At 45.9% G+C, this 16,821-nt stretch overlaps 1 protein-coding gene across 1 annotated transcript in view; it reads right to left on the minus strand.

Moving 5' to 3' along the window:
- The window catches only part of LOC122932703 (complement decay-accelerating factor-like), a 208,630-nt gene that overhangs the window by 137,396 nt on the left and 54,413 nt on the right, over nt 1-16,821 (minus strand). Inside the window, exon 3 of the mRNA XM_044287278.1 lies at nt 12,648-12,833. Coding sequence (XP_044143213.1) covers nt 12,648-12,833 — 186 coding nt within the window. The remainder of the gene's footprint in view (nt 1-12,647; nt 12,834-16,821) is intronic.

Genomic DNA, 16,821 nt, shown 5'->3' on the forward strand with positions numbered 1-16,821 from the left:
GCCATTTATGGGTGGTTTCTATTATGTGAGCCCCACAAAGTGACTTCAGACCTGCCATTTTTTGCAAATTTGACCAGTGTCATTTTATGTGTGAATAACTTTAAAATGCTTTTACTTATCCAAGCCATTCTGAAATTGTACTTCATGACACTGGTAAAATGGAGGGAAAGGAGCGCCGTGTGGTTTTTGGAAGGCAGATTTAGCTGGACTGGTTTATTTACACCATGTCCTGTTTGAAGCCCCCCTGATTCACCCCTAGAGTAGAAACTCCATAAAAGTTACTCCATTTTGGAAACTACGGGGCAGTTTTGTTGGGACTATCTTTAGGGTACATATGATTTTTGGTTGCTCTATATTAAATTTTTGTGAGGCAAGGTTACCAAAAAATAGAAATTCTGAAATTTCATCTCCATTTGCCATAAACTGTTGAGGAACACCTAAAGGGTTAATAAAGTTTGTAAATCAGTTTTGAATACCTTGTAGTGTGTTTTTTTTAGATGGGGTCACTTTTATGGAGTTTCTATCTAGGGGTGCATCAGGGGTTATTCTAATGGGACATGGTGCCAAAAAAAAAAAAAAAAAAAAAAGCCCATCAAAATCTGCCTTCCAGAAATCATATGGCGTTCCTTTCCTTCTCCGCCCTGCCGTTTGGTCATACAGCAGTTTACGACCACATGGGGTGTTTCTGTAAACTGCAGAATCAGGGTAATAAATATTAAGTTTTGTTTGGCTGTTAACCCTTGCTTTGTTACCGGAAAAAAACTGATTGAAATGGAAAATTTGAAATGGAATTTTTTTTTTTAACGTGTTAACCTGAGGGGTTAGGTCATGGGGTATTTTTATAGAGCAGATTCTTATGGACGTGGCGATACCTTATATGTCTACGTTTTAAAATTTATTTAGGTTTTACACTATATTATCCTTTTTTAACCGCCTCCGGACCGCCTAACGCAGGATCGCGGTCCGGAGGCGGCAGCTGCAGGCAGAGTGACGCATTATCGCGTCATCTTAGCTGGCCCGCACATGCGCATCGCGGGCCGGCATTTCTTCCAGGGGGGTCACGTCATCAGCTTGCCAGCCAATGATCGTGGCTGGCAAGCTGATGATTTTTAAAAAATCCAATCAAAAGCCAGTTAACACATCATATTAGTAAATATGATGTGTTAAATGGCTTCCCTGCTCCTCTGCTGGTCCTTTTGGTCGGTTGGTTCCAGCAGAGGAGCAGGCTTCACAGTGAGTACACCAAACACCACACACTTTAGCCCCAGATCACCCCCCTGCACCCCAATTAACCCTTTGATCACCCCTTGATCGCGCCTGTCAATGACCTAGTGAAAGGAAAAAAGTGATCAGTGTAAACTGTCACATTTTTTTTTTCACTGGTATTGACCGTTAGGTTTTAGGATAGTTTAGGCCCCTTGGTTAGGTAGTTTAGCGATCGGTTAGCACCCAGCCCACCGCACCGCAGTCGCTGATTAGCGTATATTTTATAGTATCTGTAAGTGATCAAAACTGATCAGTCAGATCTATAATAGTATAAGTGTCACCTTAGTTCGCCCTCCACCCAAAACGCAGTGTTTGCCCGATCAGGCCTGATCGGTCACCCACACGTGCGTTCACCCACGCCCGCCCCGCCGCAGTGACAAAAAATATATATTTTTTTTATCACTGCACATTGACTTTACACTCGCTGCGGCGATAAAAAAAGTCATTTGTAAGACAGGGAGGGAATACCCCTAAATTTAGTTGCACAAATGTCAAACAAGGGGTATTCTTCTGAAGAGGCCTACAGGCTTCTGACCCAGTCGGATGAGGAATGGGAACCCTCATCTGACGAATCCAGCGGGTCAGAATATGAACCTGTAGAAAGCAGTGGCAGTCTGACTCAAAGTTCAGACGAGGAGGTTGAGGTCCCTGATAGCACCAGGCGTACCCGGCCCCGTGTCGCTAGACCACAGGTTGCGCAGGATCCGCTTCAAGGGCAGCAGAGTGGGGCTGGCGCTGTCGGATTACATGGTGAGGCATACACCAGCAGCGCAGCCCTCCCTGGACCTAGTACCAGCACTGCGGTGCAACATGGTTAAGTGGCGAGCACCAGAAGGGCAGCTGAAGCTGGTACGGTGGCACGTGCAGTAGTTACTCCGTCACAGCCACCGCACAGACAGGCCAGTAGACCCCCTAGAATCCCTGAGGTGCTGGCAAATCCTGATTGGCAGTCCCCAGCTTCAGCCGCACCTGTAGTTCCCCCTTTCACCGCCCAGTCTGGAGTTCGGGTTAAGACAGCTCAGATTGGTTCGGCCCTGGGATTTTTTGAGCTGTTCTTGACTGCGGAGCTCTTGGACATAGTCGTGGCAGAAACAAACCGGTATGCCACACAATTTATAACCGCCAACCCGGGAAGCTATTATGCCCAGCCTTTCCGGTGGAAACCAGTCTAAGTTTCCGAAATTAAAACTTTTCTGGGCCTTCTCCTCAACATGGGTCTAACCAAAAAGCATGAATTGCGGTCACATTGGTCCACAAACCCAATTCATCATATGCCCATGTTCTCTGCTGCCATGTCCAGGGCACAATTTGAGGCCATCCTGCGTTTCCTGCACTTTAGCGACAACACCACCTCCCGTCCCAGAGGCCACCCTGCTTTTGACCGGCTCCACAAAATTCGGCCTCTCATAGACCACTTCAACCTGAAATTTGCAGATTTGTATACCCCAGAGCAAAACATCTGCGTAGACAAGTCCCTAATACATTTTACCGGGCGCCTTGGCTTCAAACAATACATCCCAAGCAAGCGTGCCCGGTATGGGGTCAAATTGTATAAGCTCTGTGAAAGGGCCACAGGCTATACCCACAAATTTCAGATCTATGAGGGAAAAGATCAGACCCTGGAGCCGGTCGGTTGCCCTGACTACCTGGGGAGCAGTGGGAAGACAGTCTGGGACTTGGTGTCACCCTTATTTGGCAAGGGGTACCATCTTTATGTGGACAATTTCTACACAAGTGTGGCCCTCTTCAGGCATTTGTTCCTAGAACAGATTGGCTGCTGTGGCACCGCGCGAACTAGTCGCGCGGGCTTCCCCCAACGGCTCGCTACCACCCGTCTTGCAAGGGGGGAGAGGGCTGCCTTGTGTAACGAAGAACTGCTCGCGGTGAAATGGAGAGACAAGCATGACGTTTACATGCTCTCCTCCATTCACGCAGACACGACAATCCAAATTGAGCGAGCAACCCTTGTCATTGAAAAGCCCCTCTCAGTCCACGACTATAACCTTCACATGGGAGGGGTGGACTTCAATGACCAGATGTTGTCTCCGTATTTAGTTTCCCGCAGAACCAGACGCTGGTATAAGAAGGTGTCTGTATATTTAATTCAATTGGCTCTGTATAAAAGTTTTGTTCTCTACAGTAAGGCTGGGAGAACAGGATCCTTCCTCAAATTTCAGTACGAGATCATCGAGAACCCCCCGTATCCAGGAGGTTCCGTGGCCCCATCCACCAGTGTAGTTAGCCGTCTACACGAGCGACATTTCCCCAATGTCGTTGCCGGTACCTCAACCCAACCGTCACCCCGAAAAAGATGTCGTGTCTGTAGCAGGAGTGGAATAAGGCGTGACACCCGCTATTTCTGTCCTGACTGCCCTGACCACCCTGCCCTATGCTTAGGGGAGTGTTTCCGGAAGTACAACACACAGGTACACCTAGCATAGGGATCACATCTCACCAGGACAGGCACACAGGGCTATTAGGGCCCATTCACACAGAGCTGCTGCAAACCTCTCCTTTCACCTGGGACAAAGTGCATAACGCACTTTGCCACATCTGTGGGCGATTTGCGCTTTGCACATTGTCCCATGGAGAAGGAGAGGTTTGTCCTATAAAAAGGTAAAAAAATAAAAAATCACCAGTAAGCAAAAAAGTTAATGTTCAGTTCAAAAAGTAAAAGTTTATATGTTCTGTTCAAAAGTTAATAAAATTATTGCGTTGCGGCCTGTTTTTTTTTTTTTTTACCTTCCAGGTGGACCAACCGATCGACTAGCTGCAGCACTGATGTGCATTCTGACAGAAGCATTGCGCTGCTGAACGGAAAAAAAAAAATCTCATTACCTGTATGCTCAATATAAGGAGAATAGCAGAAACTCCTAATGCTGGCCAAACATGTAATGATTGCGGAGACCCTCAAATGCCAGGGCAGTACAAACACCCCACAAATGACCCCATTTTGGAAAGAAGACACCCCAAGGTATTCGCTTAGGGGCATATTGAGTCCATGAAAGATTATAATTTTTGTCCCAAGTTAGCGGAAAGTGAGACTTTGTGAGAAAAAAAATAAAAATTATTTCCGCTGACTTATGCAAAAAAATAAAAATTCGATGAACTCGCCAGGCCCCTCATTGAATACCTTGGGGTGTCTTCTTTCCAAAGTGGGGTCACATGTGGGGTATTTATACTGCCCTGGCTTTTTAGGGGCCCTAAAGCGTATGAAGAAGTCTGGGATCCAAATGTCTAAAAATGCCCTCCTAAAAGGAATTTGGGCATCTTTGCGCATCTAGGCTGCAAAAAAGTGTCACACATGTGGTATCGCCGTACTCAGGAGAAGTTGGGGAATGTGTTTTGGGGTGTCATTTTACATATACCCATGCTGGGTGAGAGAAATATCTTGGTCAAATGACAACTTTGTATATAAAAATGGGAAAAGTTGTCTTTTGCCAAGATATTTCTCTCACCCAGCATGGGTATATGTAAAATGACACCCCAAAACACATTCCCCAACTTCTCCTGAGTACGGCGATACCAGATGTGTGACACTTTATTGCAGCCTAGGTGGGCAAAGGGGCACACATTCCAAAGAGCACCTTTCGGATTTCACCGGTCATTTTTTTTTACAGATTTTGATTGCAAACTACTTCTCACGCATATGGGCCCCTAAAATGCCAGGGCAGTATAACTACGCCACAAGTGACCCCATTTTGGAAAGAAGACCACCCCAAGGTATTCCGTGAGGGGCATGCCAAGTTCCTAGAATTTTTTATTTTTTGTCACAAGTTAGCGGAAAATTATGATTTTTGTATATTTTTTTTTTCCTTACAAAGTCTCATATTCCACTAACTTGCGACAAAAAATAAAAAATTCTAGGAACTCGCCATGCCCCTCACGGAATACCTTGGGGTGTCTTCTTTCTAAAATGGGGTCACTTGTGGGGTACTTATACTGCCCTGGCATTTTAGGGGCCCATATGCGTGAGAAGTAGTTTGCAATCAAAATGTGTAAAAAATGGCCTGTGAAATCCGAAAGGTGCTCTTCGGAATATGTGCCCCTTTGCCCACCTTGGCTGCAAAAAAGTGTCACACATGTGGTATCGCCGTACCCAGGAGAAGTTGGGGAATGTGTTTTGGGGTGTCATTTTACATATACCCATGCTGGGTGAGATAAATATCTTGGTCAAATGCCAACTTTGTATAAAAAAAAATGGGAAAAGTTGTCTTTTGCCAAGATATTTCTCTCAGCCAGCATGGGTACATGTAAAATGACACCCCAAACCACATTCCCCAACTTCTCCTGAGTACGGCGATACCAGATGTGTGACACTTTATTGCAGCCTAGGTGGGCAAAGGGGCACACATTCCAAAGAGCACCTTTCGGATTTCACCGGTCATTTTTTTTTACAGATTTTGATTGCAAACTACTTCTCACGCATATGGGCCCCTAAAATGCCAGGGCAGTATAACTACCCCACAAGTGACCCCATTTTGGAAAGAAGACACCCCAAGGTATTTTTTGATGGGCATAGTGAGTTCATGGAAGTTTTTATTTTTTTGTCACAAGTTAGTGGAATATGAAACTTTGTAAGAAAAAATAAATCATCATTTTCCGCTAACTTGTGACAAAAAATAAAAAGTTCTATGAACTCACTATGCCCATCAGCGAATACCTTAGGGTGTCTACTTTCCGAAATTGGGTCATTTGTGGGGGTTTTCTACTGTCTGGGCATTGTAGAACCTCAGTAAACATGACAGGTGCTCAGAAAGTCAGAGCTGCTTCAAAAAGCAGAAATTCCTATTTTTGTACCATAGTTTGTAAACGCTATAACTTTTACCCAAACCATTTTTTATTTTTTTTTGCCCAAACATTTTTTTTAATCAAAGACATGTAGAACAATAAATTTGGTGAAAAATTTATATATGGATGTCGTTTTTTGGGCAAAATTTTACAACTGAAAGTGAAAAATGTCATTTTTTTTGCAGAAAAATCGTTAAATTTCGATTAATAACAAAAAAAGTAAAAATGTCAGCAGCAATGAAATACCACCAAATGAAAGCTCTATTAGTGAGAAGAAAAGGAGGTAAAATTCATTTGGGTGGTAAGTTGCATGACCGAGCAATAAACGGTGAAAGTAGTGTAGTGCAGAAGTGTAAAAAGTGGCCTGGTCATTAAGGGGGTTTTAGCTAGGGAGGTTGAAGTGGTTAAACAAGAAAAAAACATTTTAGTATCTCAATAGTCTAAGAGTCAGTTTTTTTTGTTTTTAGACGATTATCTTAGGTAGGGGCTCATTTTTTGCGGGATGAGAGTACGGTTTTATTGGCACTATTTTGGGGGGCATATGACTTTTTGATCGCAAGCTATTACACTTTTTGTGATGTAAGGTGACAAAAAAAATACCTTTTTGTGCACCGTTTTTATTTTTGGCTGTGTTCATTTGAGAAGTTAGTTCATGGGGTATTTTTATAGAGAAGATTCTTAGACGTGGCGATACCTAATATGCCAACTTTTTTTTATTTTAGTTTTTAATAAAATAATATTTTAGTTTTAGTGTCTCAAGTCTGAGAAACATAGTTTTTTTGTTTCGATTGTCAGTGGCTAAATGGAATTTAAATTGGGGAAGGAGATTATAAATTTTGTACTCCATGGAAGTGTGGTACTCCCTGAAGCAACCGTCAATGCAGTGGCCCGGATGATCGGGGCACGTGTCACACTGAGTAGTGGTGTCCTTCCGTATACCCCTCCTGTGACACACTCTTTTTTGAGACCGTCCCTTCTTTCCAGTATGGGGGACCACACCTGGAAAGTGTTGGCCAGGGACGATCTGGGCGACTCCAGTTCCCGAGGTACTCCGGCCTGCTTTTTCCCGGTCAGAAAAGATCAGGGCCTTGAGGATTGCCTCATAGAACTGGAGGAATTTCCCTGTGTTGCCAGCGCTCCGGGGCAGCACAAAAGAGTTGTACAAGGCAACCTGTACCAAGTAGACTGCAACTTTTTTGTACCATGCCCGGGTTTTGCGCATGGCGTTATATGGCTTGAGAACTTGACCAGAGAGATCAACTCCTCCCATATACCGATTATAGTCGACGATACAATCGGGCTTGAGGACCGTTACCGCTGTGCCTTGCACAGGGACAGCGGTGATGCAGTTACCGTGAATTGTGGACAGTACAAGGACATCCCTCTTGTCCTTATATCTGACCAGCAACTGGTTTCCACTGGTAAGGGCACGGGTCTCACCCGTGGGGATAGGTACCTGGAGGGGGTGGGTAGGGAGGCTGCGTTGATTTTTCTGCACGTTCCCACAAGCGGACGTGGATCTGGCGGCGAGGGACTGGAACAAGGGGATACTAGTATAAAAGTTTTCCATGTACAGGTGGTAACCTTTATCTAGCAGTGGATGCATAAGGTCCCAAACAAGTTTCCCGCTAACACCCAGAGTGGGGGGACATTCTGGGGGTTGAATACGGGAATCTCACCCCTCGTACACACGAAACTTGTAAGTGTACCCTGAGGTACTCTCACAAAGTTTGTACAGCTTCACGCCATACCTCGCCCGCTTAGAGGGAACATACTGGTGGAAAAGGAGTCTCCCCTTGAAAGCAATGAGAGACTCAATCGCGACCTCCCTTCCAGGTACATAGGCCTCCAAAAATTTGGCCCCGAAGTGATCGATGACCGGTCTGATCTTGGCCTCAAATCGGGTACGTGTCATGGCCGTACTGTAAAGTGGGGTCTGGTAGAGGAATTCCCCACTCCAGTAATGCCTGACAATGTTTTTTTTTTATTAGGCCCGTGTGCAGCACAAGACCCAAACATAGTCATCTCGGCTGCACTGACTGGAGTCCAGCCATCAGACCTAGCCAAAAAGGAGCCCAGGTGTTGAGCAATGAACTGTTGGGTGTACAAGTTTGTTTGCTCCACCATCAGATTCACAAAGTGGTCACTGAAAAAAGGACTAATATAGTCATATTCAGTGAAGCCCACTGAGGGTATTTGGATTCCTGCTTGGCCAACAAAATCAGGAATCACAAGCTCAAAATCCTCTGGGGTACACCATGCAAGTTCACCAGTAGGGTGCTCAGGTGGACTTATCTGGTGGGCCGGAAAACTAGTACGAGCCCCAGAGCTGCTCGTACTAGTGTGGGCCACAGGGTCCCTGGCATGGCGGCTCCCTTGCTCCGCCTGGGGGCTCATCATCATTGGAAGATGATGAGGAGGACAAGAGGAAAGTGGGGTCATCCTCACTGCGGCTCTCGGATTTGGAGGCAAGCAGGGCGTATGCCTCCTCGGCTGAGAACGTCCGGCGGGCCATAGGGGAGTGTGCGTGTGTGTGTGCGTGGAAAACTTTATTCAGTGTGCATGTGTGTGGGGAACGGGTGTTTGCGTAGTTTGCCCTACACCTAAGAGAAAAAATAAAATAAAAAAATAACAAAAAAAATGGAAAATTCACAAAACGTGTAAAAATTTTTTACAAATAAAAAGATTCAAACGCATTGATCAGCGGTACGAAGCTGGGGGGGGGGGGGCGATGCACTAACAGTGGCCGGATGGGGGGGTCTAGGGTCACACAGCTGAGTGCTGTGGACCCCAGACACCCAGTCCGGGTGCTACATCACAATAAAAAAACACTTTTTCCCTAACTCTCCCTCACTATTCCTGCCTAATCTACCTCTCCCTACCTCACCCAAATATGCCAATTTGTGCCTGATGGCTTACACTAAAGCCGGAGCTCCTCTCTCTCCCCGCTCCACGGACGTGTATGAGCCAGCCAATGAGAAGCGATCCTGAGAGGGATTGCAGGACGGTGATTGGTGGTGTATTATCACACCACCGATCACCGTCCTATTCCGGGTTATCGGGTCACCAGAGACCAGAATAACCCAGAAACGCAGCAAACTGCAGGTCTGAATTGACCTGCAGTTTGCTGCGATCGCTGACACGGGGGGGTCACAGGCACCCCCTGGGAATTGTACCAATGTGCCTTTTCAATGATTTGAGCAGGCACGGCGGTGATCGGAACTACACAGGGCGTACCTGTATGCCCTGTGTCCTTAAGTACCAGGACATCAGGCCCTGTGTCTGTAAGGCCTCGTTCACACTTCAGTGTTTGGTCAGTGATTTCCATCAGTGATTTGTGAGCCAAAACCAGAAGTGGAGCCTCCACAGACATGAGGTAGAAGGGAAAGATCTGCTCCTGTTCTGTGTTTAGAGCCGCACCTGGTTTTGGCTCACAAATCACTGATGGAAATCACTGACTAAACACTGAAGTGTGAACGAGGCCTAAGAGGTTAAAAATGGGTTTTTGGAAACTTCTAAGCCTTCTAATGTCCCTAAAAAGTGTCATTTACAAAATGATCCAAACATAAAGTAGAGATATGGGAAATGTAAAGAAATAACTATTTTAGGAGTTATCACAGTCTGTTTTAAAAGCAGAGAAATAGAAATTTAGAAAATTGCTAATTTTTCCAAATCTTTGGTAAATTTGGTATTTTTTTTATAATAAAAACTAAATATTTTGACTCAAATTTACCAGTGTCATGACGTACAATGTGTGACAAGAAAACAATCTCAGAATTGCCTGGATAAGTAAAAGCGTTTTAAAGTTATCACCACATAAAGTGACACATGTCAGATTTGCAAAAAAAAAAGGACTAGTCCTTAAGTTGAAAAATGGCAGGGTCCTGAAGGGGTTAAAGGGTTGTCTCACTTCAGCAAATGGCATTAATAATGTATAGAAATTTAAATACAAGCAGGGCTCCAGATGGCGACCAAAATGGTCGCCAATGCGACTTAGAATTTACAAATGGCGACAAGACTTTTTAGTCTTGTTGCCATTTGCGACTAGACCCGCCGCCGCAGCTCTGCCATTGAATACATCGGCGGGGCACCGGAGATGATAGTTCTCTGCCCCGCCGCCGATGTTCTTCTCAGCAGCGCAGTGGAGGAGTCTTCCTCCCCCCCCGTTGTGCTAAGAAGAGACAGGAGGAGGAGGGGAGGGGCTGTGGCCACTGCGCCACCAATGAAGAAAACTGACCTGTAATACAAATACAGGAGGCGGGTGCCAGAATCAAATAGCCGGCACCCAGCCTTTGTAACAGGGAGCTGCGATCAGCTGCAGTTGAGTTAACCCTTCAGGTGTGGTCCCTGAGGGGTTAACTGCCGCTGATCGCAGCTCCCTGTTACAAAGGTCAGGTGCCGGCTATTTGATTCCGGCACCCGCCTCCTGTATTTGTATAAGAAACATTGGTGGGACAGTGCGCCCCCCCAACACCCCAGTATAAGAAACATTGGTGGCTCAGTGGGAAGTGCCAATAAGGGTTAAAAAATAATAAAAAAAATGAACATGCCTCCTCCAGTTGATCACGTAGCTGCCGGTCTCCTGTGCTTTCTTCAGGACCTGTGGTGACGTCACTGAGCTCATCACATGGTCCATTACCATGGTGATGTATCATGTGATGAGCACAGTGATGTCACCATAGGTCCTTTGACAGGTCCTGAAGAAAGAACAGGAGACGATCAATTGGAGGAGGTGAGTTAATTATTTTTTAACCCTCATTGGCACTGCCCACTGCGCCACCAATGTTTATTATACTGGGGTGTTGGGGGGGGCACTGCGCCACCAATTTTTTATATTGGGGGGGCGCACTGCGCCACCAATGTTTATTATATTGAGGGGGGGCGCGCTGCGCCACCAATGTTTATTATATTGGGGGGGGGGGCACACTGCGCCACCAATGTTTATTATATTGGGGGGGCACACTGCGCCACCAATGTTTATTATACTGGGGTGTTGGGGGGGCGCACTGCGCCCCCAATGTTTATTATATTGACCTTCTACTAAGCATTCTGTATTAAAGAATGCTATTATTTTTTCTTATAACCATGTTATAAGGGAAAATAATACAGTGAATAGACTGTCACCTAGCAACCATGCGTGAAAATCGCACCGCATCCGCACTTGCTTGCGGATGCTTGCGATTTTCACGCAGCCCCATTCACTTCTATGGGGCCCGCTTTGAGTGAAAAACGCACAACATAGACCATGCTGCGATTTTCACGCAAAGCACAAGTGATGTGTGAAAATCACCACTCATGTGCACAGCCCCATAGAAGTGAATGGGTCCGGATTTAGTGCGGGTGCATTCCGGTATTTTGAATGCCAGATCTGGCACTAACATTGTCCTATGGGAAAAAATGCTGGATCCGGCAATTAGGCAAATCTTCAGTTTTTTTGCGGATCCGCAAAACAAGGACAGCGGCAATGTGTGTTCCGCATTTTGCGGACCGTACATTGCCGACACTAATAGAATATGCCTGTTCTTGTGCAATTGCGGACAAAAATAGGACATGTTCTATTTTTTTGCGGAATGAAAGTGCGGACCCGGAAGTGAATGGGTCCGCAATTCCGTTCCGCAAAATGCGGACGGAAATTGCGGACGTGTGAATGGATCCTAAATAAATAATTCCTGTCCGATGTGTAATTGACAGCATCCCCCCCCCCCCCCCCCGAAATACACAATGGTACATACGTCATAAACAGACCCTAAACAGAAGGGGGGGGGGACGACAAAATAAGTATGGCTTTTTGATCACGTTCTCTTTTCATTTTTATTTTTTTGTAAATACCCTTTTTTAAATTTACTTTTGAAGGAGACTTGAACTTGCAGTCTTAGGTCCCTTTCACACGAGCGTGATTTCCGCGCGCGTGCAATGCGTGACATGAACACATAGCACCCGCACTGAATCCTGACCCATTAATTTCAATGGGTCTGTGTACATGAGCATTGTTTTTCACGCATCAGTTCTGCGTTGTGTAAAAATCGCAGCATGTTCTATATTCTTTACGCAGCCCTGGCCCCATAGAAGTGAATGGGGCTGCGTGAAAAATGCATTGCATCCGCAAGCAAGTGCGGATGCCATGCGTTTTTCACTGATGGTTGCCAAGAGATGTTGTATGTAAACCTTCAGTTTTTTATCACATGCGTGAAAAACGCATCAAAACGGATTGCACCCGCGCAGAAAAAAACGGAACAACTGAACGCAATCGCCGACAAAACTGACTGAACTTACTTGCAAAATGGTGCGAGTTTCACTGAACGCACCCTGAACGCATCCGGCCCCAATCCGCAACGCTCATGTGAAAGGGGCCTTAGATTACTTGTCCCATAGACTACAAAGAAGGGCTCCATAGAAACTATAGCTGTGACAGCCTTGGATCCTTCAGAGGGAACAAGGCTACTATGATGAATGAATGGTTCCCCCGAATGCTGCGCCAAAGAGTCGTTCAGGCCTTGGTAGTGCAACGCCCAGTAATAAATCCAGATCTCCACATAAATTTCAGGGGAAATAGCTTCATAATAAACATAAATAAGCAAAATGACACTCACTTGTACAGAACGTAGACACTAATGACCACGTGCCATCATCTTGACAGGTAATGGTTCTAGTCTCATTAGGAATCTCGTAATACCCAGTGCTACGGTCACACTTATAAGCAACAGTGGCACCTGGGACTCCGGATGTCTCTGCAACTGGCTGTGTGTGCTCAATAACTGGAGGCGGCCCACAATCTCCTGCAAAAAATACCACATATATAAACATTTTTACAGCTCGGGCATGATACAACTATGTCAAAGAACAGGGCTGGATACATTCCAGCAATCAGTAAGGTAACTGAAAACTAAGCTTAGTTCTTGTTACTGGTCAATTAAAATTGGGAGCGATGCTAAACTCACTGCCATGTAAAAGAGAGAAATCAGCGGAAGTTTAGCCCTATGCAGTGACTAAGGCCTCATGCACACGGCCGTTGTTTTGGTCCGCATCCGAGCCGCAGTTTTGGCGGCTCGGATGCGGACCTATTCACTTCAATGCTGCTGCAAAAGATGCGGACTGCACTCCGTGTGCTCTCCACATCCATTGCTCCCATCTGTGGCCCCGCAAAAAAAATATAACCTGTCCTATTCTTGTCCACGCTTTGCAGACAAGAATAGGCAGTTATATTAAAGGCTGTCCGTGCCGCTCCTCAAATTGTGGAACGCACACGGACGCCATCCGTGTTTTGTGGATCTGTGATTTGCGGACCGCAAAACACACAACTGTTGTGTGCATGAGGCCTAAGACAGAGTGGGCACAGGAACAAATAGAAACAGGAGGGCAACTTTGATGGGCAGAGATCAGAGCAGTATCTGATCTCCGCTACTTAAAGAGGCTCTGTCAGCATGATCAACCCTATTACACCAGATGTACTGCCACCAGGTAGACCTCATAATGCGAGTCTATATATTCAACCTGCAGACAGTCTAGAGTTAATCAACTTGGCACACATGGACGTACCTGTATGATGAAACATGCCAGCAGGCACTGCTGCACCCGATGCCTGTAGTTTTTTACAAGTAATGTCGCTGTGACTTAGTTACGTTCCCAAGGTAATAGTATCTGAGAAAGCTCTGGCTGGCATGGCTGTGATGACAAGGTCAATGTTGACAGAGGGAGGGGATTTCCAAATAACACTCATCACCTACCCCCAGCATTGGTACTACCTGTTAGATACCTCTCACTCTATTATTTCTGTAATTCTAGTAGAGTTGTATAGATTGGAGGCACATGTGCTCCATAAGACTTGCTGGTGGGGAGAAAGGGGAACATGGGGACTGCTGCACTAGAGATCAGTGATGTAGTGCATACCCTGTTATTAGAGGGATAACCCTAATAGCATTGCTGTGGATTTTTCACCCAGATTTCCAGGCACCCCCCATCTCTAATATTAAGAGAAGTGGAGGGGAGAGCAGACACAGAAGCAGTGCTCTGAAGTGTCAGCCCCGGCAGTAAGGTGAAGGACATGCTGAGGACATGTCATACAGGACAGAACCAACTAGCACACACATCCAGTATGCCTACTGTCACCAGACCCTAATCAGCTACTGATGGCTCAGTCACATGGAATATTGTGTCAGTCATTCTCCCTTTTTAGTTTTTTGTGCCAAGCACAGGATGGATTGAGTCCTTTTAGGCAGCTTTCACACACAGTATATACCCGTGTTTTAAGTTCCTTTTTCTCGTTCAGTTTTTCTTAAGTTCTTGTTACTGGTCAATTAAAATTGACCCCAGACGGGCAGGTTTTCATTCTGTACAGTGTTTGTTGGTGCTCGTGTCAAAAATAAATGCACTTTTTGGACAATCAACATGGTTGTCAGCGAGAATTCTGTGACTGAGACCCTAGAGATAGAGCTAAACCCCCACAATGGTTATAAGGGAAAATACCGTATTTTTCGCCGTATAAGGTTTTTGGGGAGGAAAATAAGAAAAAAAAATATATTTAACCAAAAGGTGTGCTGTGTGTTTGGTACTAATGGTGGTCTGTGGATGGCACTATTACTGGGGATCTGTGGATGACGGACACTGTTATGGGGGGGATCTGTGGATGACTGACACTGTTATGGGGGGGATCTGTGGATGACTGACACTGTTATGGGGGGATCTGTGGATGACTGACACTGTTATGGGGGGGGATCTGTGGATGACTGACACTGTTATGGGGGGGATCTGTGGATGACTGACACTGTTATGGGGGGGGATCTGTGGATGACTGACACTGTTATGGGGGGGATCTGTGGATGACTGACACTGTTATGGGGGGGATCTGTGGATGATGGACACTGTTATGGGGGGATCTGTGGATGACGGACACTGTTATGGGGGGGGGATCTGTGGATGACGGACACTGTTATGGGGGGGATCTGTGGATGACGGACACTGTTATGGGGGGGATCTGTGGATGACGGACACTTATGGGGGGGATCTGTGGATGACGGACACTGTTATGGGGGGGGATCTGTGATGGACACTGTTATGGGGGGGGATCTGTGATGGACACTGTTATGGGGGGGGGATCTGTGGCTGGCACTGTTACAGGGGGGATCTGTGGATGGCACTGTTACAGGAGGGATCTGTGGATGGCACTGTTATATATGTGTCATCCACAGACCCTCCCAGCCCATAACTGTGCCATCCACAGATCCCCCGCCGCTCCAGTATACAAATAAAAGATGTCTTATTCAATTAATAGTTATTAAACATGCCCCCCAACTCCTAATAGTACCTTACATCCTAACCTCTTCAGTACAATGGAGGCAGGCAGGCCGGGCGGCCGGCGCGTCACTCACTGACGTCACTTGCCTGCGCCGCCTGCTTCATTCATAAAGTAGGCGGCGCAGGCACGTGACATCAGGGAGTTACGCTGCCGCCCGCCCGGCCTGCCGGCATTCTACTGAAGCGCTTAGGATTTAAGGTAGTATTAGGAATAAAGGGGCATATTTAATAACTATTAATTAAATAAGACATATTATATTAGTATACCGGAGCGGCGGGGCTATAGTACAGTGACTGCACCTCCCCGAGTCCCCGCTCGCTTTACATCGCAGCTTGCGATGTAAAAACTGACTGCATTCGCTGTATAAGACGCAGGGGCATTTTCCCCCCATTTTGGGGGGAGAAAAAGTGCGTCTTATACGGCGAAAAATACGGTAATAGCATTCTTAATACAGAATGCTAAGTAAAATGTCCATTGAGGGGTTAAAAATAATAAACAAATTTAACTCCCCTCATCCACTTGGTCTCGTAGCGGATTTCCTCTTCTTTCTTCAGGACCTGGGTAAAGAACCATTGATGACGTCACTGCGCTCATCACATGGTCCGTTTTGCGGACAAGAATAGGCATTTCTACAATGGGCCGCCCGTTCCGTAAATTGCGGAAGGCTTCCGGAACAGTCGTGTGCATGTAGCCTTATACACATGGAATCGCTGTTTTCCCCCATTTCTGTTATTTTGACTTATGAGTTTTTTTTCAATAAGCAGCATAGGGAAGATTTATGAAAAAAAAAAAGAGAGACTTTGATGCCTATAGCAACCATCAGTGCTGCTTTCATTTTTCAAGAGCATTATCAAAAATAAGGGGTGTACTAACACTAGTTGCTATGCATTATATCCACTGGTTGCACAGCACTATACTGATTTATAATGCAGAAAGAGAAGAAAACGACCCCAGAAGTCCCCCAGCATATATAGCAAGGGCAATGCCCGTATAATAAATAAATATAGGGGGACCCCCGAAAGAAAATAACTCGGTACAAGCTCCGAGCATAACGGCAGAAAACAGAAGAAAAGAGCTTAGAGTACCAATAATTAGAAAAATATATACGCTTTTATTAAATTCATGATAAAAAACACACATATAGTGAATGCCAAGGACAGGGTAAGGGAGCAGGGGAAGAGAAAACGAGCGCCACCCTGGACGGACACACTGGTCACAACGTATAATAGTCTATCAATAGAGTTACTGCAGATATGGGAAAAGAACTGATAATGTATGGTACAATGACCGACCCATGGGTGCAGACCTGATGAATAATTTACTGTAGAGGGTGAGTGGAGATCAAAACATTCAACATTGGCAGCACATAGCCATGGCTGGGAACCTGTGATCAGACACTCACCAATATGGGACCAGATGTGAACGGAAAACCAGGATGGCGCTACCCCAACGCGCGTTTCGGCGTGCCTCCG

Source organism: Bufo gargarizans, chromosome 3, assembly GCF_014858855.1.
Source record: "Bufo gargarizans isolate SCDJY-AF-19 chromosome 3, ASM1485885v1, whole genome shotgun sequence".
In the NCBI taxonomy this organism is placed as follows: Eukaryota; Metazoa; Chordata; class Amphibia; order Anura; family Bufonidae; genus Bufo; species Bufo gargarizans.